This window comes from Pseudomyrmex gracilis, unplaced genomic scaffold (genome assembly GCF_002006095.1).
Source record: "Pseudomyrmex gracilis isolate BER0280 unplaced genomic scaffold, ASM200609v1 scaffold_25, whole genome shotgun sequence".
Lineage (NCBI taxonomy): Eukaryota > Metazoa > Arthropoda > Insecta > Hymenoptera > Formicidae > Pseudomyrmex > Pseudomyrmex gracilis.
The window spans coordinates 214194-239419 of record NW_018020609.1 but is presented as its reverse complement, the minus strand read 5'-3'; the positions used below and the strand labels follow the sequence as shown (position 1 = coordinate 239419).

The window sequence follows — 25226 nt, the reverse complement described above, 5'->3', positions numbered from 1 at the left end:
TTTTTTTTTTTTTTTTTTTTTTTTTTTCGGCGTGCATCAGACCCGGAAGCCGCTTCTTTGTCCGCAAAAACCGGAAATTATCGTGCTTCTCTCCTCCATGCAAGAAGCGCAGTCTCCATTTCGAACGGAAAATTTTTCGAATTCTATGCGTCCTGCACTCGGCTTCCATTTCCCCCGCCGCGTCCGTTGTGCTCTCGGAAATCGTGGATAAGTTGGACTTCAAACTCTCTCAGAGAGAGAGTGAGAGAGAAAGAGAGAGAGAGAGAGCAAACACGCTCTTGAAATTTTTCTCGTTTTTCGCGGAGCAAAAAACGTCGCCGGCAAAATTTGTTACCATCCGTCTTTCTCTACTCGCACTACGTTTACAAGACTATTATGCACGTGAGGGTACACATGCGTATATATATATATATATATGTGTGTTATGTTGATAAATATATCAAGATGTACACGCACGTGTCGGCGTATCTCTCGTGCCTTGCTCCTCGCGTCACGTCTTGTTTGTTAGCTAGCTATCGTCCGGACTCGAAATTATTCAACGATAAAGCGAGATGCTGATCGAGGAGGCTTTAATAAATAACAATACGAGACAGTAATCCTCGTTAAACGTTAAAATTTCAGAGCGACGCGACGTTCGGAAAGCCGTTTACTCTTTATGCGCGAGAAGCAAAATTCCCGGTATAATAGATGTGCCTCAACTTTTTCCCCTCTTCTCGAGGCAAAAGCGTCGCGTGCACGATTGGCCCGAATCGTTGATCCAAACCTAAGCCCCCAGGTATTTTACGATCCGTCCGGTTTTTTGTTTTTTTTTTTGCGTGAAAAACTTATCGCGATTAATTTGCCGTAAGAGATATTGACAGCAATTCATTAATAATTTAATCAAGAAAAATTGACGTACAATCGCAGTTTTTGCACGAAAGTTTTTACCGGTGAATATTATTGTTGTAAAAAAGAAGTAAAAGAAGTTAAAACAAAACCGTAAGAGACAACATTATTTCAAGCGTCTGTCTGTAATATAATAAGTAATTGTTTTAATCTACGTTAAAATAATTTCGTATAAAATTGTTTACGCAAACACTGCTTTGCTTTCGCGCAAAAGCACTGTGTGTCTGTAAAAGTATAGACATAATAGATTCAACGTGGTTTAGCTCTCACGCGCGAGCTTACTTTTCTACAAATAAAACTTCGTTAAATGTTATACTTGTAAATGTTACATTTAAAACAAATTATGTTTGCGCACACTTTTTATAATTAAATTTTTCAAAAATTTAACTTCATATTTTCACAATCAAAGATTATTATTAAAATAATATCGGACATCATAGTATATTGCAAGACAATATATTGATTAGAATTTGAAGATTGAAAGATATTCCGTAGAAAACCTATCGGTTTTCAAATCTCAGTTTTGTGAGATATACGCGTATTTCTTTCTCTCTCCTCGGCTTTTAAATATCAATAGATATGAAATAGTTGTAGCTTATGTACAAAACGTAAAAAAAAAAAAAAAACGTATTTATACTGAATTTTTGTACATGGATTGTATACACACATCGTGTTCCATATATGTACCACATACGCTTGGCTACGTGCAAACGTGACGAATTTCAATATGATGTCCCATGCAATTTAACACCGCGCACACGGTACGGTCCTGTACGGTATAACGCACACTAGTGTGGACATTTACTTTCGTGTTTGTTCTCGTAAACCAAACTTGTGTGTATGGTTTACTTTGCTTAAATGGATCAGCCGTATTTCATGATTTAGCCGCCTGATTTAGCTGTGTTATAACACACAGTCTCTCACACTCTTGCAATAATTCATCCGAAGAAGTCCGTCCCGAAATCCATTTTGTTCGATTAGCGTTAAATTAATTGGTGTTAAGAGTTCGTTCGCCAACCGTTTTTTTTTTTTTTTCAGATACAGTTTGTTCAAGAAATACTACCTACGTCCCGAGTCGAAATTTAGCGTCTACATTGAACCTCAATTCTTCTTTTTTTATGTAGAAGTAAGAGAGAAAGTAGATCCTACTTTGACGCTGCTATACGTCCGAAATTTCCTTTTTTTTCAAAAATTGAGGTTCAATGTAGACGCTAAATTTCGACTCGGACTCGGACTTTGCGCTTTTCTTCCCATCACCGCGCGCAACGCGTATCGCGCATAAAAGTTAAGTAATAACAAAAAATAGAGCGGTGGAGCATGATAAAACGAGAAAGAGAGACGTTTTCCGGAGGAAAATATTTCGAGTTGTACTTTGTATATTTTATAACGAAGTGTATACGCAAACGAAAAATGTCGAATCGCGGTGCTTAAGCCACCGGTCTCTTTCCTTCTTTGAGACGCGCTCAGGCGCGGATACTCTCGCGCGCGGTATATATTCTATGATACTAGAAAACTCTCAAGGGGATACTCGCCTCCGTATACTGTAAATACTACCGGTGCCGACGATGATAATTTTACGACCGAAAACACGCGTCGACAAATGTTATTGCGTTAGAGTGCCCCCTCTAACAGACGTAACACGCGCTTACACGCAAGCGTGTACGAGATTTTTTGTGAAGAAAACAAAAAATAAAACAAATTATTTAAAAGCGCACACAAAACGAGAGTTTTTATGCGTGAACAAAAATCGCGTTTGTTGATAACTCCGAACAAATTACCGACTGAAATTTTATTTTCCGCTGCAGAGCTTTGCCTTTGCTTGCTGCAGAGTGTTTATATATACATATTAGTGTTTTCTCTTTCCCTCTCTCTCTCTCTCTCAATCCTTCTCTCTACTGTAACATTTATACAATATACCAACTCCAAAATGGATTTATTATGTACAGTAGTGTTGCGATGTGTAAATAAGCTACCCGACTTGTACCATCATAATTATGATTAAAGCGCACTTATCTCTCTCTCTCTCTCTGCGCATCCTAAATTTCCATTAAGTAGTAAATTTTCATTAAACAGTAGTATATATACGCGAGAATTAACGCGGAACGGAGCGAGGCTGCTTTGTTCCTTACTTTTCGAGCTTTGTTATAATTACAATTTGGTCGCGTTTTTATTTTATACGGATATGTTCTTCGAACTACCTAAATTTTACGATTTCAATCTGCGAAGTTTAACAAGCGATAACGTTGTGCTTGAAGCAAATTAAACAATCCGCAGTGCCGCAAAACATTAAGTAAGCGTATATATATATATATATATATATACTTGGATGTATTATCCAAACACGTATGTACGAGTCCATCGTAAAATTGTACCGTCGGCGTATCCGCATCTCTTTGGCGTGTAAACTAAAAAAAAAAAAAACATTCGATACAATTCGTTCCCTTTGCGTTTCTGTGATATACGGAAAATGTTCTGCCTCGCCAAACACAATATGGAATACAATATCGTGACGATACAAGCAACGCGGAATATCGCGTTCAACTGTATTTCCGGTTAGGAGGGGAGCGGGGAATATTCTGCCCGCGCGAGAAGAGAATATTTCTTTTTGAACTACTTTATCCCGAGGCAAAGATTTTCCAAGAGAGGTAAGTTGCTCATCTGACTCTTTAAATCTAAAACGGAAAACTTGGGAACGCGGAACCGAGATAATGGTGATTAATTAGCTTGTCCCTTTCTAGTTATCCAATATTTAAAATCTTAGATAGAAGAGATAATTAACTTGATACTCTGCCAAGAGCCAGGGTTACGTACTTTCGTAAGGAACAAAGTGATTCCGTAAACTGAAGATAAAATCCCCCAACACCTAATGATACGACGACGGGAATAATAATCGCGAATTTAAACGGATTTCCAGTTCGTTGGATAAAGTTCAGCAATTAATAAAATAACTACTTCCGCGGTGATGTTCCGAGTGATGCAAAAGAGAGATTCGTTAAACGCGCGTTGATAAAATGCAGGCATATAAAATTGTAACAAGTGCTCTCGAAAAATCCAAGTAGATAAAGTGTTCTTTGTCATATTTTACTGTAACAATTATTAGCTTGTTGCGTTAACAAATAATCACATATTACGTTTCTCACTTCGTACAAAACTCGTTCACACCCCTTCTCCCCTCCCTCCCGGCGTTTATCGGAATAAAACAGGAAACGAACGAAATTACGAGCACTTGAAAAATAAGCTAGATATTGCGAGATATTAAAACAAATAATCATCAAATCCGATGTGTCTCTTCGTGACGCAACGAAAAAAAAAATCGGAAAAATGTTATTTCGATTTAATATAGCGACGCGAACCACGCGAAAAAATCGTTCCGACGTAAAAAACAAAAGGGAATTAATCATCGCGATTCTCTCTCGTGAATCAAATTTCGATTAATTGCTTACGAACTTTACGAGCATTTCGAGAGAAATAGATCAATATGGGACGCGCAGATTGTTTCCGGGACTAACACCGGTGAATACAACGCAATTAAAGCAATTCGCCCAATTTAGACGTTCGCAACAAATTGTTAAGACGACGCGCGCGTATCAATTATGTTCTAGCATATGTAATAAATAATTAAAAAAAAACAACAATCTCCAGAGTAGATAGTGTACACGCCACAAGTTATCCAGGTTATAATTAATCTTTCTCCCGGTCGCACGTGCCGGTCGTTGACCCGCTCGAGCGCGAGCGCGCGCGCGTAATAAAATTACCTTGATGTTTTGCCGACGGTACTCCTTCATTTGCGCGAGGTAATATTTGTAGACGTGCAACGGCAAGGACCGCTTGGTCTCCTCGCCGATCCAATGATGAGGCTGATCGGGAATTGAGGACGGTTTTTGAACGCGCGCTCCCGGTGAACGTTGACCGAGCGATCCGCCGGGTGAGCCCAGGGGCATCACACTGGCGGATCGGTGCAATGAGTAACCGGAAGACGATCCGGGCGGCGGATGCGTATAATAATACGGATTTGAGGCCGGCCGCCCGTCGGCGACGTCAACGTCGCCGCGACGACGCGACGACGGCGCCTCGAACGATCTTTGTCGTCGCGGACGCTCGTACGCGCGATCCCAATGATACTCCCGATGATGATGCTCGTGATAATATTCCTGCTGATGTTGTTCCGGGCGGCGTTGCTCCTCTTGTTGATGCTGTTGCGACTCCGGGTGATAATCCGGACGACGCTCCGGTTCCCGGACGGACGGATGCGGGAACAACGGCGCCGCGTGTCGCACCACGCACGGCTGCAGGCTCAGAACCGGTCGCTGACAGATTCTGCATGGCGTGCAGTACTGCGGGGTCCACGTGTGGTAGCAGCATCCCGGCGACCTGGAGCCAAACGGGTCCCGGGTCGCAGGGTGGTTCATGACGAACTTCACATCGTATCAGACCGCCGCGACCTTCCACCCTTGATGCGGGCGCCCAGTCGCCCAGGCACGTCGTGTGCGCGGCGCTAGTTCGTTCCTTTGTGGGATGTTGGGCTACATCGTCATCGTCATCGTCGTCGTCGTCGTCGTTCTCGTTGTCGTCATCCCCGTCACGCGCTGCGATGCGGCGCGCGGACGCGGCCGCATAGTGGTGCAGCTTCACGCGTGGACCGTCATCGCGCAGACCGCGCTCACATACTTCACATACTGACGATCCGACTTGGACGTCTCGCCGATCGATCCAACGTCACACACACACACACACACACACGAACGCACACAAACACACGCGCGCGCGAGTGTAACTTCGCTCGCTTCACCCACCTCCTTCACCCGCGTGAGAAACTAATATTTATTTTCCACCCACGTAAACGCTAAGGGAGAGAAAATCGATATTGCTCGGGCGTTTATCGCGCGCGCGATTACTCGACGTCTTCGATCGCGTCGTTCGTTTCGAACAGCAACCAGTAAATATATTTATTTATCGAAACGCAGGCGATCGTCGTGCTGCACGGAAGCACGGATTTTCTTACATCAAATTATCGATAAAAAAAAACGAATATTTTACGGGGAAGGGGGGGACTCGTCTCTTGCGCGTAGTCGCAAGTTCGCTCCGCTTTAAACCGTGTTTACCATTCGCGATATACTTGGTAATTAGCGTTAATTTGCAGTGGGTGTGTACGTGGGCGCGGGCAAGATTATATAGCAGGGAAATGGGATAGGGGAGGGGCTACTTAGAATTGGAGCTTGTACCTTAGCGACTCTATTTCCCCGCTGACTTGTCTCACTCTGAATATCATGACTCTTGGCTTAACGCTAACCAGTGCGGCTATGAGTATACCGAATTGCACGCTTCTGCATGCGAACTTCTAATGTCTTCAGCGTTCACAACGGAGGCTTTATGCAAACAGGAAGGCCCTGAGAATCGCGCGCGGACGGTAATAAAGACCATGTACACGAGACAGTGCATTCTGTTGAAACGGAGAAGGAGAGCAGAGAGAGAGAGAGAGAGAGAGAGAGGAAGAGAGAAAGAGAGAGAGAACAAAGTGACATCTCTAGAGCGCGAGGTCCGTAAATTATTTCTGGGATACCCGAGCAAGAATGCGACAACAAATGTCGGCACGGCCACGACGCGCGAAAATTTTCAGGTCGTCCGAAAGTGGTAACGTCCGCGCAAATTGTAACTACGCAATTTTATAACGAGAGAATAACCGCGACGAAGCGAGCAGCGTGACAACGCGCGCGCGCTATGTAAAATTTGCTCGGAGCGAGTGAATCACACCGAACAATTAGCACACTTGTCAATCTAACCGTAATAAGAGAGAAGCTTTTCTCTAGCTTAAATAATACGCGTATAAAGCGCGCAATTAACGTTATTATTGCATGTGCAATATATGCAATACAAATGTACGAAACATCAAGGCATTTGAACGGAAAGCGCACACGTTGCGCAATGAGCACCGGAACAAAATGTGCGCTCAAAGAGGAAACCGAACAACTTTCAAAGTAAAGATAAGAGTAGCGCGCTCCAATTTCTCTGTGTGACTTTTCATGTGTAATTAAATGATAATCCGCATCGCGTGAAACGGGTAATTCCACAGAGAACATATACGGACGTGCGTGCACAACAGAGGAACTCCTGTTAAAGGAACTAATAATAATAATTATTATAATAATAATAATAATAATAATATACGCAGCCGCGAGATCGCGTGTGGATCGCGCATAAATAAATTATTATTGTTTGAACTTGGATTAACGTGGTTGTGTCTGATATTGTGTCGCTTAGTTGAATGCAAATAAATTTACTTTGTCATCATGTGTGCACTTTAATCACGAGATTAGAATAAATGCTAAGAGCGTATTTTTAGTGGTCGCGTCTATTTCGTATTATTTTCATCTTCAATTAACAATACCGGCAAACCTGTTTAACATTAAAAGAAAGAAGAAATATATATTAGGTCTACCGGAAAGTTCTGTCCGTTTTTGAAATAAAACAAAATAGAAATTTTTCTTACCGTCAATAAACTTTATTAAATATATATATATAATATAATTGCCATTATTATTAATGATTTTTCTTGCCAGCGTGAGGGCAATTTGTACATCCCATTTTTGAAAAATTAAGAAAAATTTGTATTTTGTTTTATTCCAAAAACGGACAGAACTTTCAGGTAGATCTAATATATATACATATATATATATATAGCGCGAGATACGATTAAATTACTTGACCCAAACTCGAAACAAATTCTGTACAACCTAGCTGTTGATTTTCTCTCGCAAGAGAAATATCTCTTTTCGAAAAAGAGATGTACGTTTTATTTTTACCAAAACGCGCGGCGTAAAAAAAAATAAAAAGAATAAAAAACGTAAAAAAATTCCGCAAAATTCTCCCGCGATCGCCTTTTAAAAATCTCATAAGAACCGCGCCGCGTGATTATCGCTCGAGTGGATTATATCCGCGCGCGTCTTTCTTTGGAATTTTCTTTAGCCAGAAATCTCTCTCGACTGACTGCTCATTGGCCCGGCTCTAATTTGAGTTGTAACGTGAAATGAGTCACAATTACTTGGGAGAGAGAAATGAGCGGAATTCAGAATTTTCACTTGGACAAAATCCAAGATGCGCGCGAATGTCGCTCCGCAAGAGCCGATCGAGGATCGATGTTTCGGGCGACAAGATGTTCTCTCTCCCCCCGAGGGAGAAGGAGACGTTCGCGTTCGCGTTGAATACAAAGTGGCCGCGCCGGTGCTGGTTAAAGTGTGTGTTTCGCGTTTCCCAACCACGTGACGTTCAAAACCTGTACCGCATATAGATGCTCGTTGTAAAACGGGAACAGAACTGCGCAACTCTTGCATATTAGAATAAATCGCAGTTAAGAGCAAGTTAAAATAAAACCGAGCGCGTTATCAGCATGGATTTTACAGATGCCCCGTTTCAAAAAAAAAAGAACGAGCACTCGCCGCATTTATCGTCGTCGTGTCTGATATTTTAATGTAAGCAAAAAAAAAAAAAAAAACAAATCTAATATTCAGTAAAATCTAGCGCTCGGACATTCTTCGTGTGTATAAAAATTGTCCAAAAACGTGCTTCACATAACTGCGAACGAGTTAGTTTCGCCATCTTACGCTTCGCTAGTTTCTCTCCGCGGAAAAATTTTTAACCGTATAACTTCATAGAGATTACTTTCACGGTTTTAAGTGATTTCGTTCAAACGGATGTTGTGTTCGTATCGCGCGCGCGCGCGGCGCGGTGCAGCCGACACTCGGCAGAAAAAAAAAAAGAGTAACGCGAAACTAAATGTCGCGGCTGAGACGCATTTCCCTCTTGTAACCCATTCGAAAGTTTCCACCGTCGCTATCTCCCCCTTCCCCTCCCCTCTCTCTCTCTCGCCACGCGATCTCGCACACATTACTTTTGTGCTCTCACATTTTCTTAAATTTTCATTCCCCGAGACGTCTCGCGTTCCCTCCCTCTCTCTCTGCTTTCGTCTCTTTCATGCCGGTCAGGAACGAGAGTTTCCGAACGGAGTTTCTTAGAAGATTGGCAGAGTCTCTGAAAAGCGCTTGCGTTGTTCCTCTCCTCGAGTTTCTCTTTGTAAGCGTACATATATATATATATATATATACACGACGTCTTTACCGCGCCGCGTATTTCCATAGTCTCGCAGTGCGAAGCGGTTCATCTCAAAGTAGGAAGTTGGGATCTTATGCCGCACAACGTGACGCGCAAGTTACAACGTGTGCGGCGGATACGCGCGCTTCGCGATGCGCTGTTTATGACACGCGCGAAGATGAAAATCAGTAAGCTATAACAACGTTGCTTTAAGCACGTTGAAATCCGGTCCAAACACATGTATACTAGCGATCGTAAAAGTAAATTGCGCTCTAACTTAAGTCTCTAACGAGCGAGTGAAACAATCGTTAAACAGAGATTACGAGATGTAACGGAATTCGCGCGGTTTGAAAACTTGACGAATTAACAGAAAAACGAGATTAATCTTTCTCTCTCTCTCTCTCTCTCTCTTTCTCTCTTTGTTCGTAAGATCGTAATTATCGCGCAAAAGGTAATAACAGTATGATATATCGAGAATATTCTTTTCTCACGAACAATGCGCGCGCGCGCGCGTTTTTCTTCCTTCGTTCCGCGTTTCCGCGTGGAAAATACTTGTAATTACGTCCGCCAAGTCGTCCCATTCAAGTAGAGCAGTCAATATTACATTTGCATATAAAGTAGCGGGAAAAGTAAAGAGAGAGAGAGAGAGAGAGAGAGAGAGAGAGAGAGAGAGAGAGAGAGAGAGAGAGAATAAACTCCGTGCTGTGCATTCCACGGTTAAAACTCTCTTATATATAATTGTTCGACTCAATTCACGTTTAACGCGCAAAGAAACGACGCTTCGTTGCGCGTTTCAAAACCGGTAATTTAACCCAGGTAAGCAACCTCGTTCTTCTTGCTTACAACCGCCGCTAATGGTCTGCTAATTGATTCGATTCCCAAGGGAACGAAGAGCGCGCAACCGCGCAAATGCGTAACCAAATGATGATAACACGCGCGCGGGACAACGTCGTCGTCGTCGTCGTCGTCGTCGTCATCGTCGTCTGAACGAACGTTTATGCTCGATTTATCCAGTTTCATCATTTCCGCTGCATTTAATCGTTCGATCGCGCAAACACCGCTCCAGTAATTTTATGTGACCTCACGTCTTTTACCTGGGGTCTCTCTCTCTCTTGTCCCTTATGCGCGCGCGCATCACCCCGTTCGAAGGAGTCGTCGGAGCCCGCAAATCCCCTTTAGACGCTAAATCGACTAATCGGCGAAAGTGGACAGATAAAGACGTCTCGTTATCGCAGAGCGAGAAAGTGACGTGCTTTTACAAATATATATTGAATTATTCTGAAAAAAAAAAAAGACCCTCCCCGGAAGCTATACGGGATTTCCCGTGCATTTACATACGAATTCAATTTCGGCACAATATGCAATATCGTCTCTCTCCACGTCAACCGCCAGATCTTCGTTTCGCCACATATCTCCCATCCCCGTTCCACTTCCGCGCGACGCGACGTTAGTCATATTGATTCACGTATATATCGGATGCATGTATATATGCATACCGAGGCGCACCTGATTTATTTTTTCCCAACAACAAATTTCTCTCCTCCTTCGACGCCATATTTTAGATTATTAACACCACCGAGGTACGACCCCTTTTCAAACGGTGAAACATCGCCGACGTATCTTATCTTCTCCGTCCGCGTGCGACGACCTATTTTGTATCACGGTTTAGATGGAACTTTGTATATTGATCTTATTATTTATTGGAAACGCGTTGGAACAATGCCACGCGCAATTGTGCCGAGAAAAATTGTGCCGAGAGTTTCGACGATGAAGTTTCAAGTCGCGCGAAAGATTTTCCTTCCGGTCGTTGGATAGGGCGTGACACACAGTCGACAATATTTCATCTTGCCTGAGACTCGAAACGCTCGAAGTTTACGCGATAGTAACTGCGATACTATTTAATTAATTATTTGACTAATTGGTATTATATTAAATATATATAATTTATAACGCGCGATAAAATACGAAATCAATTATGATAATTATCATAAATATATATATATGTATATGTATATATATATATATATATATATATATATATATATATATGTGCATAAATATATGTCTATTATATTAGTACCTCATAATAAAGTAAATATCTATAATTTATATAATCTATAATTGTATTTATGTATCTAGATGATGTATAATCATATTTTTCTGTTATAAAAGTGCAATTGTGATACCTCGTCGTGTAAAATAAATAAATAAGTAAGTAAAATATTCAGATAATTTAAATGTAAATAACCAAACGGAAAAATATTGCAAAATTACATTTTCTCTGTGATGTTAAAACTTAATAAAAAACTTGCAAATAAAATGAAGTGATCGAAGTAGTTAATTCTTAGACAAAAAATTAGATTTATAGATGTTAAGTTTATTTTAATTAATTAAATATATTAAGTATCTACATGTTAAACATTGAACAGTAGATCGCAAGAGCTCGAGAATCCCGTCGAAAGATCTATTTCCACATAAAAATCGAACAAATAAGTTCTGACCTTACAAACAAGCGCCCTAAATATTTTCTTTTCCATTTCTGAGGAACATAAAGAAAGTGCGTAAATTTGATAGAGCAAGTATATGAGCTCGGGGGGATAAGATACAAAAGGATCAAGAGACTAAGGTTATCGGCCGAAGTCCGTAGACAAGTACGTGGTGAGTATAACTAACTAAGTTGCCGTAGGGAAGATGAAGAAAGCCGCTTAAGCAAGAAAGCTTTGCACACTCTGTTTGCCTTTGTCAGTTTCTTCCTCTCCTACTTTCGAGAATTCTGGTCCACGTTAAACCAAATCCGCGTCTTTGTTCTCTCAAAAATCTGTTATCTACGCCCCCATCTCGTGGCCCATTAGTCAATCGCCCACACATCCCTCGTGTCTCTTTTCGCGTATAAAATTCAATCACTGAAAAAAAACTTACGATTCCACCGGGATCTATCTTTTTCATTTTGTCGTTTTTTTTTTTAAAGATGAAGTAAAAGTTTGACGTAGAAATTATTCGTCGTTCATTTTGTATTATTTCAGTTCATTTAATTATCGAGCACTATCTTCTTAACGAAGTTTTATTCGAGGATTTTATATATGCCAAAGATATGAAGCCAATTTTTTACTCAAAAAAAAAAACAAAAAAAGAACACGTGCATTATGTCTCCTTCGATAACGAAGATTTATCCTCGGGAATATATTGTTCATTACGTCTGAGCGAATTTTTTTTTTATAGCTGGACACGCTCGGTTCATTCCGCGCGGCATTTTTGACGCGCCACTTAATTTGGCCGGGAAGATGATACAGCAAAAAACGCGAGGAAGAGAACAATCTAATAACTGGGTAAAACGCAACTTGGCTTTAAAAATGTAGGACTCGGGGGGGGGAGGGGGGTTCGCGACGAAAGTTGGAAGCTTTCCCGCTTCTATCAAGCGAAAGCGACTCTCTTTCTCGACGATAGAGAAACAGAGAACTCACCGGAGCCAAAGATGGCGCGCATTATACAGTTGGCTTATCGCGCGCGGCGAACTTCGATTGTCGAGGGTAATTGGCATTTCTGCGCCAATCGTGAAGTTACAGTTATTACAAGTTTTGTGTCAACACAAAAACAGCTGCTCTGTTCGATTTAAATTCGTTATACGAGAAACTGACGAAGCGCATTTACATAGAAAATATATAAATCAAGTTTTTTCGTCGCGTTATAATAATCGTCGCAATTACCGATAGAAATTCAAGGCGCGCGTATTTTCTTTGTCGCACTTAGTTTAAAGAAACGTTTCTCTCTTTCTCTCTCTCTCTTTACTAAGTGATAATAAATATTCCGTATTTACACACGATGTTACATTGAGAGAGAACGATTTTTGCAAAAAGTATATATCGAAAGCATCGCGTTTTATTGGTCTTCGATTTTCAATGAGTCGCGTTAACAATAGCGGCACGATAACAACAGTGTCTAGCTTGTACTGAAGGAGAGATAAATTCGAGTGCGACAAACTCCTACAAGCGCACGCCTCACGTACGTGTGAGTGCGTGTGTGTATATATATATATATATATACGCATCGGTGTTTTGAACAACGCTTGCAATCGTGCCAACTCGGGCTACGCCAAACTCGAGCTGCAAAAATCTGTCGCGTAGCCAGTGTCGGTGACACCTGAGGGGAGGGTGTGACTCGGCGAACACGATAACGAGCGGCAAGAACAAGTCGTTAATAATTAGTAGAACGGATCAATTATAACGGAAACTCGAAAGAGAAAAAGAGAAAAAGAGAGAAAAAAAATGAGACAGAGAGAGAGAGAGATCGCAATAGAAAAAAAAAATAATGTAACGAAGTAGGGTAGCGAATATGATTAGAGGCTGTGCTTGAGAAAGCCGTGAAATTATTGGTTTGCGTTATTGGTTTGCGGGGAGACTTCTGCCGCGATCAAATTTATCAACGGCCGCGACCACGGCGTCTAAACGAAACGTCGGCAAGATTGCTTCCAACCGGGCAACATAGATAGATAACTTCATTTGTACGGGAGCAGCTTGCCGACGGCGGAGAAACGCGTATACATCTTACCGCTATTGGCGCTGGTGAGAAACATCATGTGCTGATTTTTATGAGACTTCGCATAGCGCGCACAATGATGCAGTTATAAAAAACGAATTGATATCTCGATACACACATTCCATAGATGGTAGAAAAAAATAAAAAAAAAAAAAATAAAATAAAACATTGAAGAGATTGCATTGTTTTGCACTATGTGATATTTGCATTGAAGCGTATAAATTGTATCTATTGTTTTTATGTCACAAACAACACACGCGAATAACGCGAATATAATTCCAGCAATAAAGAAAAGGGTAATCAACGGCGTATAGAAACGTTTCTAGAAAAAATAATATTTTTTACAAAAAATACCAACCATTTTAGAAAAAATACTTTTTAACAATAATCAATAAAGTTGCGAAATAAAATTGCGAAAACTAAATAATATAACACAGAACAATTTCAAATTATGTGTAGAAAAAAAAAAGTAAATAAAAAAAAAATAAAACAATTACATATTCTCTCGTGTTTATAATTCAGTTAATTAATCTAATCACACTCTGTTCCAAATACAATTAATTAATTAATTATACGAAGTAAAAGTATATATTCGTTCGTTTGTTTATAAGTGTGACGTCAACAAATATATTCTCTAATTTATATTAAATCGCGTCGCGCGCGAGCGAACTGCGACTACTCTCGGAAGGGGCGAATCCCGGAGTGTGTCGTCATATCAACAGTTTCACTTAAAATCCCACGGGACAAACCACAAGTGGTCGTGTAAATGAGAGACCGGACGGGTGAGGCCTATTCCAAAGTCGGGTAACTAAATCTAATTACGTCGAAAATGTCGTGGCGCTGCAGCCATGTGCATCGGGCGAGCGCGACCGGTCAAGGGTTCATTCGATTAGGTAGCAACTCGAGCAATCTATATAGGAGAGACGGATGCGAGATTCACTTCTGACGTGCGAGATTAGCAGCGTGGTCGTGAATGGGAAAGGATCAGGCAGTAATCGCGCGCGTAGGTTGACAACGATCCGAGCCCCCAACCTCCTACAGCGTGTATTTTCGGAGTCGTTTCACTAAAGGTGGTGAGAGGTGACGTAACGAAGCATAACGCACATATAGACAACACGGCGGAGGGTCGATTCACAGGATCGTGACACTCACGCGCGGCACCGGGGGCTGTGCTCGAGCCCGAGGGATGTCATATCACAATCGCAGGGAGTATGGAACACGAAAAAGCACCAAGTCCGCGCTTGCGGTTCGCCGGCGAAGTTGCGCGGCGCCGCGCGAGAAGTTGGAGGGCGCGTTACGCTCGCGAGAGGTCGGGCCAGGATTGACTACACTACCGGCTGTTTACGGATCGCGCGCGCAACGCGGGCACCTTCCCCGTGGCAAAGAGCTTGAACTTTTCGCGATTAAACCCTCATCGCGATCTCAGAAACCCGACACCGAGTGGCGATGGCGGTGGCGACAACCGCGCGAACCGCACTGTGAGTAAAGGAGACGACGACGACGACGACGACGTCGTCGTCGTTCTCGCGCGTCTTCCAACAACTTTCGTGTCAACGCCGGGCGATCCTTCGCCACCACTTCCGCCACGTGCTCACCCGCGCAGCACAATCGACCCTGCCGCGATGATTTCGCGACGATCGACGCCGTCGACGAAGAACCTGTGTAGTGTATGTTTATGGACAAAGGGGTGCGGAACGCGTCGCTCGCGATCTACGTTCTGCGGCATACTAGCTCTCCTGCCCTGGCGCCCGCCGCCCACATCACCCCCCTCTCTCTTTTCTCCCCCGGGTTTCTGCGACCCCTCCCGCAACCCTCTCTCGGGGGCCGCCCGCCCCGTACGTCAGATCCTTCCTTTCGCCCTCTACCACGGCTTGCAAAGCGGCGCGGTGGCGGTGGCGTGCCATGCCGCCCCCGCATCGACGGACCGACCGTTTCGCAGTACCGTCAGCGCCGGTAGCTGCCACCACCGGACGGGGTTGGTGTTGCGTACCGGACGTTACGGCGCCAATCAATCGTGATCCAGTTTCAAGCCCCGACGTTTATTCCGGCACTCACATCCCGCTCGTTCAGCCGTCCGAAGTACCGCTCGTAGTAAGAAGTGTCCTCTCAACGAGCTTGTGCTCGGGGAACACACCCTCTCCCTTCCTTTATAAGCTTTTTTAGTGCTCGACAACGTTGGTACATACACCGTTCTGACATATACCGAGTGTCCTAGACCTAACGAATGCCCTCTCAGTTACCCGCGGATATATATTCTGAAGAGATCCAACTAGGAAAGAATCCCATCCTAGTTATGCGTGCAGAGTAAACTTTCGCAAATGAATTGCCTTCCCCGCGCATCGTTTTTGCAAAAATGTTGCAACGAATTGAGTGATCCTTCATCCTCGCGTTATTCTTGCTTGCCTAACGTCTTTAATATTAAGTTTCGCTCTTTACACGTACAAAATATCGCGTTAATTAAGTTTTCAGAGCAATTAAAATCACAACAAGAGATTTAAAATTGTTTGAAAAATAACGTAAAATACTAATAATTTTATAGAAAAATCTTTTATGATAAAAATTAATTATAGTTCACACATAGTAATTAAATTCGTTAGGATAACTACAATTGTACGAAAAAGTTTATTCGCGACACGTTGAAAAAAAAAAAAACAAAATACACACGCTTGCAAAATAATCGGTTTCACGATTCTCCGTCTGTTGGAAAGTTTGTCACTTGCATATAAAAAACTACGCGATTACTATTCCGTACACTTTTACATACCGCGTTCGTTGTGGTTAATGAAAGTTTATCGCATACTTTGTATATACTGTATTTTTTTGCGCGGAAAAGCCACGGTTGTTAAGCATGATGAGCGTAAATTGCAATAAATATGTACATTTTTACGAGATATAAACCCCCTTCCCGCCCCCCCCTCCCCCCGAGTGTGTACGGGCTTTATCGAACTTTACCATTTTCCCAAAACATTTAAACGCGCGTGCATTTATCTCCGGGATGTTTGCCGTGATCGCCTATAGTCGATGGATTAAAGGCTCTATCTTCCTCCTCTCTGTCATACATTTTAATGTAAAGCAAGCGTTCTTTGATGGAGCTGCTCATCGCTGCGCGCGATCGATTTTCTGACCATAATATTATTTCCTGTCAACGAAGCAACAAGTTCTCGCGTATTGATCAAAAAAATACATAATTCCTCCTCCTCCCTCCCTCTCCGCGGTTGCGGAATATAATTTGAAAACTTTGATCTACAGCAGCAATTTCGCGTATGTAATTGCCGACGTTTACATATATAGCGCATATAGAGAAAATGTTTTTGCAAATAAATTATTTTGCGATACGCGCCCGACATTTATCCGAATTTATTTATCGCATCGCGAAATATAAATATTATAACTTTTGCGCGACGATTTTGAATTTTATGTCGAACACGGTTCGAGAGCGCGCGATTTTCGGAAAGTGGCGCGCGTTGAATAATAACGGGGGGATTTGCACGATTATTTACGCTTTCAAGAATTGTAAGAAAACTATCATCCGTCGTTTTTACCGACCGTCGAATTTTTCGCTCACTCCGGGCTGCCAAGCAAAACGCGCGCGCGGAAAATCCGGAGCCGAGAAAAATACACGAGATGAACATTTGATATACGACGGGAAGTAACTTCAGCGCGCATGAATAGCAAATGTGGCAAAAGCTAACCCGAGAGAAAGGAAGAGACAGCGAGACTTGTTTTTTTTTTTTTAATTTTTATTATTGATCCCAGTATATTTTCTTACGTACGCGCGCAAAAGTTTCTGCTTATTTTCTACGATGCAATGTGTATGTGTGTGTGTGTGTGTGTTTGTTGTATAGTCCACGTGGACATGTCGCCACTGAATTAGAAATACCTCGTAGAATATTCCGCGGCTCGCGTGACGCTATCTTATCGATCTCGTGAAAAACGCAACATATAAGTTACCGTCGCATAAATTTTCAATTCAAGAATATTGAAACGCGCGCACAGCGTCTAGCTACGTAAATCCTCCAGAAATAATTCTCTCTCTTTTTCTCTCTCTCTCTCTCTCTCTCTCTCTCTCTCTCTCTCTCTCTCTCTCTCTCTCTCTCTCTCTCTCTCTCTACCACTCTTTCTCTTCCGGTATGTATTTATAGATATAATATTTTTCTTTCTTTGCGGAAGGAAGGAGGAACACACACAGCGTCACAGTTTTCCCGTCAAACTACTCAATCTAATTAAATGCATCTCGCGCCAGACGCTCTTTTTATTTTTGTCCGTTCCACTTGTGTCTACTAATCGAAGTAGGACGACCACATCGATTTTGGCCGTATCCAGCACGGAGTGCCAAATATCTCGTGAAAGGACACAACCGGGGGGGTCCTCATCGCCATTTCTCGAGAGACGCTCGATCTAAAATAAGACCAGACAGAAAACAAACGGGACCGGCGAGAGGGGGAAGTGCGAGAGGGAGAGATTGCAAATAAATAACGAGCATAGCTTCAAGGATGAAGATGGGATTAATAAGGCGCCTGGTAACGAGGATAGCTATCAGAATGCGTCGCGGCCCGATTAAATCGCTTGTCCCGTGTTCTCGATCCCTCTCTTCTTCTCTCTCCCTCTTTCTCTCTTCTCTTCCGCGCGCTCTTCTTCCTACATTTATCTTTCCCCTGCTATATAATTCTTCTCCTCTCCACCCGGTTCTCTACCCGCCCGCTTTCCGCACCGCCCGTTCTGCAGCTACGGGATTTTTAACAGAGAATTTTAACGATCGACCTACATTTCCGCGTCCCATTTACGGTATATCCCGCGGTAATGTCAAACACCGCGATAAATATACTAGCCGGAGCGACGACGGCCGTCTCTAACGACAAACGGCGGTGTTGTTAACAGACCGGACGATTATCGGGGATATTCACGAGGGGATGGTTTCGGCGGGACGCGCCACTACTACGATCGTTCGATAAGAGTATCAATCTTTCTTCGCGGATTTTTCGAGCCGCGAAACTAACATTTTCAAACCAATATATCTTACCGTCGTATGTAACATTCACAAGTATACGCACGACCATTGCGATTAATGTAAATGTTACGCAGTTTTCTTTTTTCTTTCTTTTTTTTTTTTGGAACAATTGAGAAATTTTATCGCACAATAAAAACTGTTTACACGTAAACGCACAATGATATATAATAATTTCTTCTTTCTCTTTTGCTTCTCAAAATTGAGTTCTCGTTCGTGCAAATAAATGGGAACGTCATTATTAATACGTAACGTAAACGCCAATCAAGCAACGCTTGATCACTGTTTGCGCTTGAGTAATTACAGGCGCGACGCGAGGTTTGCTGCTAACAATCAATTAGCAGTAACTGTCTCTCGCCGCATAAGGTTTAAACTGTCATCCACATTTTAAGAAGAAAGTTAAAAAAAAGAATCATTTTACAATAAAACTAACTCTCGTCTTGTACGTGCTACCGTGTCTTAATTTTATTTTAAAAACTTCGGCAATTTCTCCAACAGAGAAATCGCGCATCAAAACCGCTTCGTGTATAAATTCGCGGATACGAAATTTGGAATTTCAAACTGTGCCAAAATTGTCGCAGCGTCGCATTTCACGTGAATTGGGTTAAAAGACTTTTTAATTCGGCAGAAATTAATCTCTGGCGGAAATAAATAACCGATTGTTTCCCGGGGTACTAAATTACAAATTTACTTACCCTCATGTGCGGCTGGACCAATAACTCGTGAAGCTCTCTGAGATCGGCTCTATCGATATTCCGTACCGACGAGTGTTCGGCTTCCCGAAGAATTTCTTCGACCTCGCGAGCACGTCGAACCGCATCCGTTTGCGGTGCCCGATATGGCGTCGGCACGCGACCTGAGATTCTGTCATAAAGCTAGAAACAAGCGACATCAATTAATCATCACGCGAGTCTCTCGCAAATAAATTTATGTGTGTGTGTTTACATATATTCATATTTATAATTAAAGTTTAATTAAAATAATTAATAAATTACAGAAAACAACATTTCTCAATAAAAGAAACGTTCAAAGTACGTATTCAAACTTTTCTTTGTACAACACGTTAGAGTTGTGAATTAAAATTATAAATAAGTTTTTCGATCACACCGCGGAAACGTTCAAATTTGCGAACACACTTTTTATAGAATTAGTATTAAATTTTTCTTTGATATAACTCTCTCTCTCTCTCTTTTATCCCCATTGACCGAAATAGATTTTTTACTCACCAGGAGACCTGCGATTTCGAGCAGATCGCCGGCTAGCTCGGCGTCGCCGAAGAACATTAACTGACAGAGACGCATCTCTCTGCCCGCTTAAACCTATCTCTGTGTGCTATAAATCTCACCGCGCACGTGTTGCATGATACGAACACGTGGCGTTCCAAACCGGCCACGTGACACTTCAGGAACCACCGGGGAGTAAGTTCACGTCGGCACGCGTGTTGCCGCGATTCTGCGATCCCTCGATCGTGCGTGGCATGGTTGTTTATCAGAACCCCACGGCGGCCATCTTGCCAGACCGGAGGCAGCGCTTGCGTGCTTTTCCCCGTCGGATAAAACGAGGGTGGGTGACCGTTCCCGCGGGATTATGTTAGCAAGGGGTGAAACGCTTGGGAGGCGATTTTGGTACCGTTCACGGCCGTTGAGGCCGCCCAAGTGATTCGGGAAATAGGGTGGCTCCGTCACGTAGTGGAGAAACTCAAGCTTCGCGCCGACAACAGCGCGGGAATCGACGGGCGCGCGAAAGAGGAGAGAGCTTTTCGACCGTCGATGCGAGAGGGGTTGAAAACGGAGGGGTTGAAAACGGAGGGTAACTCCGAGATTCCCCGAGCGCGTGGCGTGGCGCGATCGTCATTTGCCACCCTCGATAAGAGAGCGACTTTGTACAGTCTGTTTTACCCTGAGCGTTTATTTTGCCACGAAAGCAAGATTTTCTGTTTGTTGTACTTGCAGTCGATGGAAGGACACTCGTCGAGCGATAAAGATAAACAACATTGTAACATTGATAATTTAAAACTCGCAAGAAATCTCGTGAATTCGCAATTTACTGCGAGGTGAGCAGATTTTTTTAATCTTCTCCTTTATGCGTTTTATTTTATGTGTATTTTTTTGTGCCAAGTAAATGTAAAGATAGTAGAATTGTAACACAAACCACATGTCACGAGTTCCTTAGAGATAATCTTTTCTAATGCTCCGTTAATCCATTGCAATTCTTAGTTGAAAACAAAAGAAGAAAAGAAACGAGAGAGTAAGAAAGTCGTTGAAAGCATATAACGCCGGAAATTTGTAAAAAGACATTCAAAGCAACGTGTGACTCTAAAAGTAATGTGCTGTTCGCAAGCGTCAGTGGAAGATTTTTCGACGCAACAAAATGATGCATCGTGACGGTAAGTTTTTTTCTAAGTTTACGATCGAATTAAGAAAAACTTCTTTTCTCTAATCTCTCTTTACTTTTGTTTTCTTTGTCCTCTTTTTCTTGCAAAAAACATATTATTAAGAGACTATATTACAAGTTTTATCTCTGCTTTTTTTTATCGACATAGCAATTTTGCATAAAAGTCAGGAAAAGTTGCCAAACGATTTTTGTAACAACTTTAATATTCGAAAACGTAGCATCGTTTTTTCAAGCGTGATCGCAATTACAGAAATTCGTAAATTAAAATAAGAGTTGAACAAAAATAAAATATAAAATGATCAAATTTCACATAAATAAACATATTTAGTTAAAGTATAATAATATATTACGTATTATATAATATATTATTGATTAAAAATAAAATAGAGTCATAAAAAACAAATTTATTAAATAACGATATTTTCTCTCTGACGAGTAATTAAATTTGCGAAAAGTTTGAATACTAAATCTTGAACTTTCTTTGTTTCGTTTTTTTTACTTGTTTTGCTTGTTGGTATAGTTTTGTTTTACGTAACCAGACAAAAAATACCTCTAAAATAGCTCGAAGCCGATGGTCGTCAACGGCGTTGAGAACTTCTGCCCGCAACAATCTGTCACTTTCCTCGAGAATCTCAATATCATCCAGAGAATCTAAAATTTCGGCTACAGCCCCTGCAATACAGCATAAAACATTAAGTTTATAGAATTATTTTATTAACGTTCTCGAATAAAAAAAAAAAAATTGTTTGAGAAAAACTTGCCAGTATTTACTAGTTTAGAATTATTGTACAATATCTGTCACGCAAAAAAATAAATGGATAGAAAAATCCGTTTAGACGAAGTTGACTAAAAATTAATCAGAAAGCAGCTACATTGACTAGATCAAAAAACAACAACTGGTGTTTGTCTAGTGAAAACTCCAAATAGTTCTGGTTATTGTCACAAAGTAACTAGAATCTGATCAGTGCAAACTAATCGATATATAACAGCTGATTTATTTAACAAAACGCAATATTCCGCTTGTTAAAAAACAGCAAAAGTACAAATTATATAAATCGGTTCCCTATTATTCAATTATGAGAGAAATAATGAGACCAATATGCTGGGTGTAAAATATTTGTTGAAAGTGTAAATTAATAGAGAACATATCGAGTTGTAACTATATGTGTAATTAAATTAAATTAGCTATATATTTCAATATTTTTCATATTTTTCATATTTTTAAACTAGCAAAAACTGGCTGGTATTACTGGTCGAGAACAATCGGTTACTAAATTTGGCAATTTTCATCTAATATTACCTGGTTTGGCAAAATTAACTAGTTAACAGCTATATTCTGTTTTAATTTCTATTCGAGGTGCTTTGTGAGACTCGTGTTCTAACTCCCCTAACACCTTACTACTACGATAACAATGGTGCTAACTAGAATAGTATTTATGTATAAGAAAAGACAATTTAACGTGTGCACGGGAATCACAGACGCTTTACATTACACGTTTTCTTGTTTCTGGAACAGTGTGGCTCAGAACAACGCGAACGAACACTGCTCCAGATCAATATTATCGTTACTTTATAATTAATCGTCTTAAAATTTCGCAAGTAGTTTGTAGGTAACGAAAACTTTAATAGGAAAATTTCCTATTAAAGTATCACTTTTAACGAGATATATATATATATATATATATATATATATATTGTGTAATGTATATGCTCTTGAAGCAATACATTGCGTAACTCGTACGTGTAACATGTAAGTATATAGCGTATGTCGACTGATTAAATTTCGAGATCGCTTGTCTAGTTCGACGCACCTGTAATTGTCACCTCGTCGTCGCCGACGTCGGAGAAATTGTCGCCATTAGATTCTGAATACGGGATGTGCCATTTAGACGAGGAGACGGCTGCTTTTACAGCGTCCTTCAATTTTCGTCTTGCATTGAATTTCTTAAGCTCTTCTATAGTGTCGCCTAAATGTATACGTGCCGCACCCTTATCACGATCCTGCAAGGTGAGATCCGTTCATTCGCTATCAAATGTGCAACGAAGTAATTCACTCCGTAACGAGAGAAACACGCGCGCGCGCGCGCGCTTCATTCATTCAATTTCCCACAATCAATTGAGAGATTTCTACCCTGTCCGCAACTGCGCCAAAAAAAAAAGCCGCCGCATGCAATTGTCATTCGCAAAATTTTCTAACGTTCAACAACGCAAGTGAGATTACATTGAGAAAACAACTGTAATCCCTTAAATGCATAAACAATAAAAAAAAATTAAAAAAATAAAAAAAAAAAAACTCCAAGTATCATCAGCCGAGCGCGAATATACCAGTTTCATTATTTTTCTCAGCTTAATCGAAGCGTGTTAGAGCGCCGTATAAACGCGGGAGAGAGAAGAAAAGCTCGATTATACTTCGCTTCCACGAAGTCTACGGGGGTTCGACGAACGGTGCAAGCCGCGTAAAAAAGCTCTAAGCAAACGCGCGAGCCAGCTAGTACTTTCCACTCTACAGTTATTTTCATTAACCCGTGGTGTGTGCGCTCCGCGGCTCCTATGCTATATAGCGATCGATAGCCCTAGTTGCACGTGTGTGTTGCAGCTAAGAAGCGATGGGGGTAACACTACCCGCGAATGTGTGGTGTCTCGCTACCTTAGGTCACTGGCTAACTGTTGCACCACATAGGTGGTGTATCCCCTCAACACCATACGGCGTGCGCGTGCGCAACGCACATTCATCGGACGCACAGAAAGTAAACGGGGAACGAGGCCACGTGTATATATATATATAATAGGCCGTAATTATAAAATATAAAACCCGATGTGTGTGCGCTCTCTGTCACGACCCGCGATCAAACGGAAACCGCCGCATCGATTATCCCTACAGGAGTGCGGTGTGTGACATCTCTTCTCTCTTTCTCTCTTGTCGTCACCGACGCCCGTGCGAATTATCATGCGGATAGATGAAAAAATACACAAGAGAATTTTCTCTTCCTCGTGCTACGTGTCCCCCTCACCCTCCCCCGCCGATCTTTGTTCCCGTCTTATGCAGATAAGGAAAAAACCAACCACGCGGATTCAACGAAAGCGCTCCGTTTTACTTACTCTAAGCCACTTGTGGTTGAGAACCTCTTGAATGGTGATCCTGTGATTCACGTCAGTGGTGAGCATCCTCTGTATGAGATCTTTCGCCGGCTCGCTGATGGGATCCCAGAGTGGCGTCTCCATCTGCAAATTTAATTAAATCGGAATTACTCGGACAGAGAGAGAGAGAGAGAGAGAGAGAGAGAGAGAGAGAGAGAGAGAGAATTTCACAGCTGCGCCGACCGAACTACATTGTAAAAGCGCGACTCGGCGGCACGTCCGAGTAACGTGGCGGTGAAAAAGCGATATTACAGCGAAGCGTGTGTCATGTTCGCGCAATCGCTCGTTCTCCAGATTGCGACAGCGTGTGCCAAAACGCTGTTAATCGAAGTTAATAAAGTTGCGTTTTACCTGCACCCGCCCTCGGCAGATCGCTTCCCGCAGTCTGTCTCGTGATCCGACGAACGGAAGTGTGCCGGTTAACAGGACATGGAGCAGAACTCCGGCCGACCAGACGTCACCGGGTTTTCCGTATTGTCGCCGTTGGATCACTTCCGGCGCCATGAAGTGCGGACATCCGACACGACCTGCGCGATCAAGATCGTCGTGAGCGAAAAGGAGTAGGAAGGAAGAAGAGGGGGCGGGCTAAAACGGCGTCTCTAAATGCGAAATCAGCGAAATGGAAGCGAGGCGTGAATGATTGCTCGATGGAAACTTCGCAGTCGATCGTTATGCAAAACGGAAACAGTGCATTCGCGACAAGTACCGACCGCGCGAATTTGTCTACCGAATGGAGAACGCATCTGCGGTTGATTTTCCCTCTATTTCGCCGGTTTACAACGCGCACATACACAAAATCGATAATCGGCGCAACAAGAGGCGTTTTCTCCCGTGCAAAAAAAAAAAAAAAAGAATCGATCTCGTCTCGATGACAAGAGAGAAAATTCGAGCTGCGTTTTTTTTTTTTTTTTTTTTTTTCTTCAATTTGTCTTCGCGTTATCAGAAACGCGAATCGGATCGACTGGACGTATATCAGGTTTAATTAAGTGGCAAGATACGAACGTGACAAACGCAAAATGCTACTGCACATTCCTCGTAGAAAAAAAAAAAAAAAAAGAACAAATATATACACTTGTCGCAAAAGTATAGCACCGATTCTCTTCGTCACGATACGTGAGCGCAAAAAATATCGTCCAACAATTCACGGACGATAACGAGCGTGCTCTAAAACTTGCTTGCTTTCAAC

General features: G+C 42.0%; 1 protein-coding gene across 8 annotated transcripts in view; it reads right to left on the bottom strand.

Moving 5' to 3' along the window:
- LOC109852167 (peripheral plasma membrane protein CASK) overlaps positions 1-25226 on the bottom strand; it is a 197828-nt gene that overhangs the window by 133803 nt on the left and 38799 nt on the right. For 7 of the 8 annotated variants that reach the window (XM_020423066.1, XM_020423062.1, XM_020423060.1 and 4 more), the window contains 5 exons: positions 24392-24567; positions 24002-24124; positions 22714-22903; positions 21453-21574; positions 19204-19383 (listed from right to left, as the gene is read on the bottom strand). In XM_020423066.1, the coding sequence (XP_020278655.1) occupies positions 19204-19383; positions 21453-21574; positions 22714-22903; positions 24002-24124; positions 24392-24567 (791 nt within the window). The remainder of the gene's footprint in view (positions 1-19203; positions 19384-21452; positions 21575-22713; positions 22904-24001; positions 24125-24391; positions 24568-25226) is intronic. The other variant, XM_020423061.1, reaches the window with a different exon arrangement.